The sequence below is a fragment of the Eurytemora carolleeae genome, unplaced genomic scaffold, assembly GCF_000591075.1.
Source record: "Eurytemora carolleeae unplaced genomic scaffold, Eaff_2.0 scaffold1333, whole genome shotgun sequence".
NCBI classification, from domain to species: domain Eukaryota; kingdom Metazoa; phylum Arthropoda; class Copepoda; order Calanoida; family Temoridae; genus Eurytemora; species Eurytemora carolleeae.
In genome coordinates, this window is record NW_019397220.1 from 91396 (window position 1) to 91899 (window position 504).

Genomic DNA, 504 nt, shown 5'->3' on the forward strand with positions numbered 1-504 from the left:
CCCCCCCAAGATTCCATCCCTCTTTATTTTACCCCTCCCACCAACAAAAATCCATTTATCTGTTTTCTTATGTACCTCCAATTCTCATAATACCCCACAACATCCTCTTTAAGCATGACGCAAATACAGGAGGGGGGGAAGTGAAAAATAATTAGTTTTATGCATGGACGAAAATATATAATTCTTTAACCTAAAATGGGAATATTTCACCAACGTGAAATCCCCAGATCGCCCTAAGGGAGAAAAAGGGGGGGTTATGCTACCCCCCCCCCCTTCCCTTATAATCATGAGTTAAAAAATGACAATCCTACCTTGTTTGTGAACTGACTGTGTAGATCCTTGATTTGATGATTAGCTTCTGTTAGATGTTTTACAGCATCTGTCACCAACCTTTCCTCTTTCTCCTCACATGCATACGCTTCATGGGCCAACTAACAATAACAATAACAATAACAATAACAATAACAATAACAATAACAATAACAATAACAATAACAATAACAA

The 504-nt window shown here is 37.7% G+C and overlaps 1 protein-coding gene across 1 annotated transcript in view; it reads right to left on the reverse strand.

The window, feature by feature from the left end:
• The window catches only part of LOC111712828 (trafficking kinesin-binding protein milt), a gene marked incomplete at its 5' end in the record, with an annotated part of 23072 nt that extends 22641 nt beyond the window's left edge, over positions 1-431 (reverse strand). Inside the window, one exon of the mRNA XM_023487565.1 lies at positions 329-431. Within this exon, the coding sequence (XP_023343333.1) occupies positions 329-431 (103 nt within the window). The remainder of the gene's footprint in view (positions 1-328) is intronic.
• Positions 432-504: the final 73 nt, after the last annotated feature.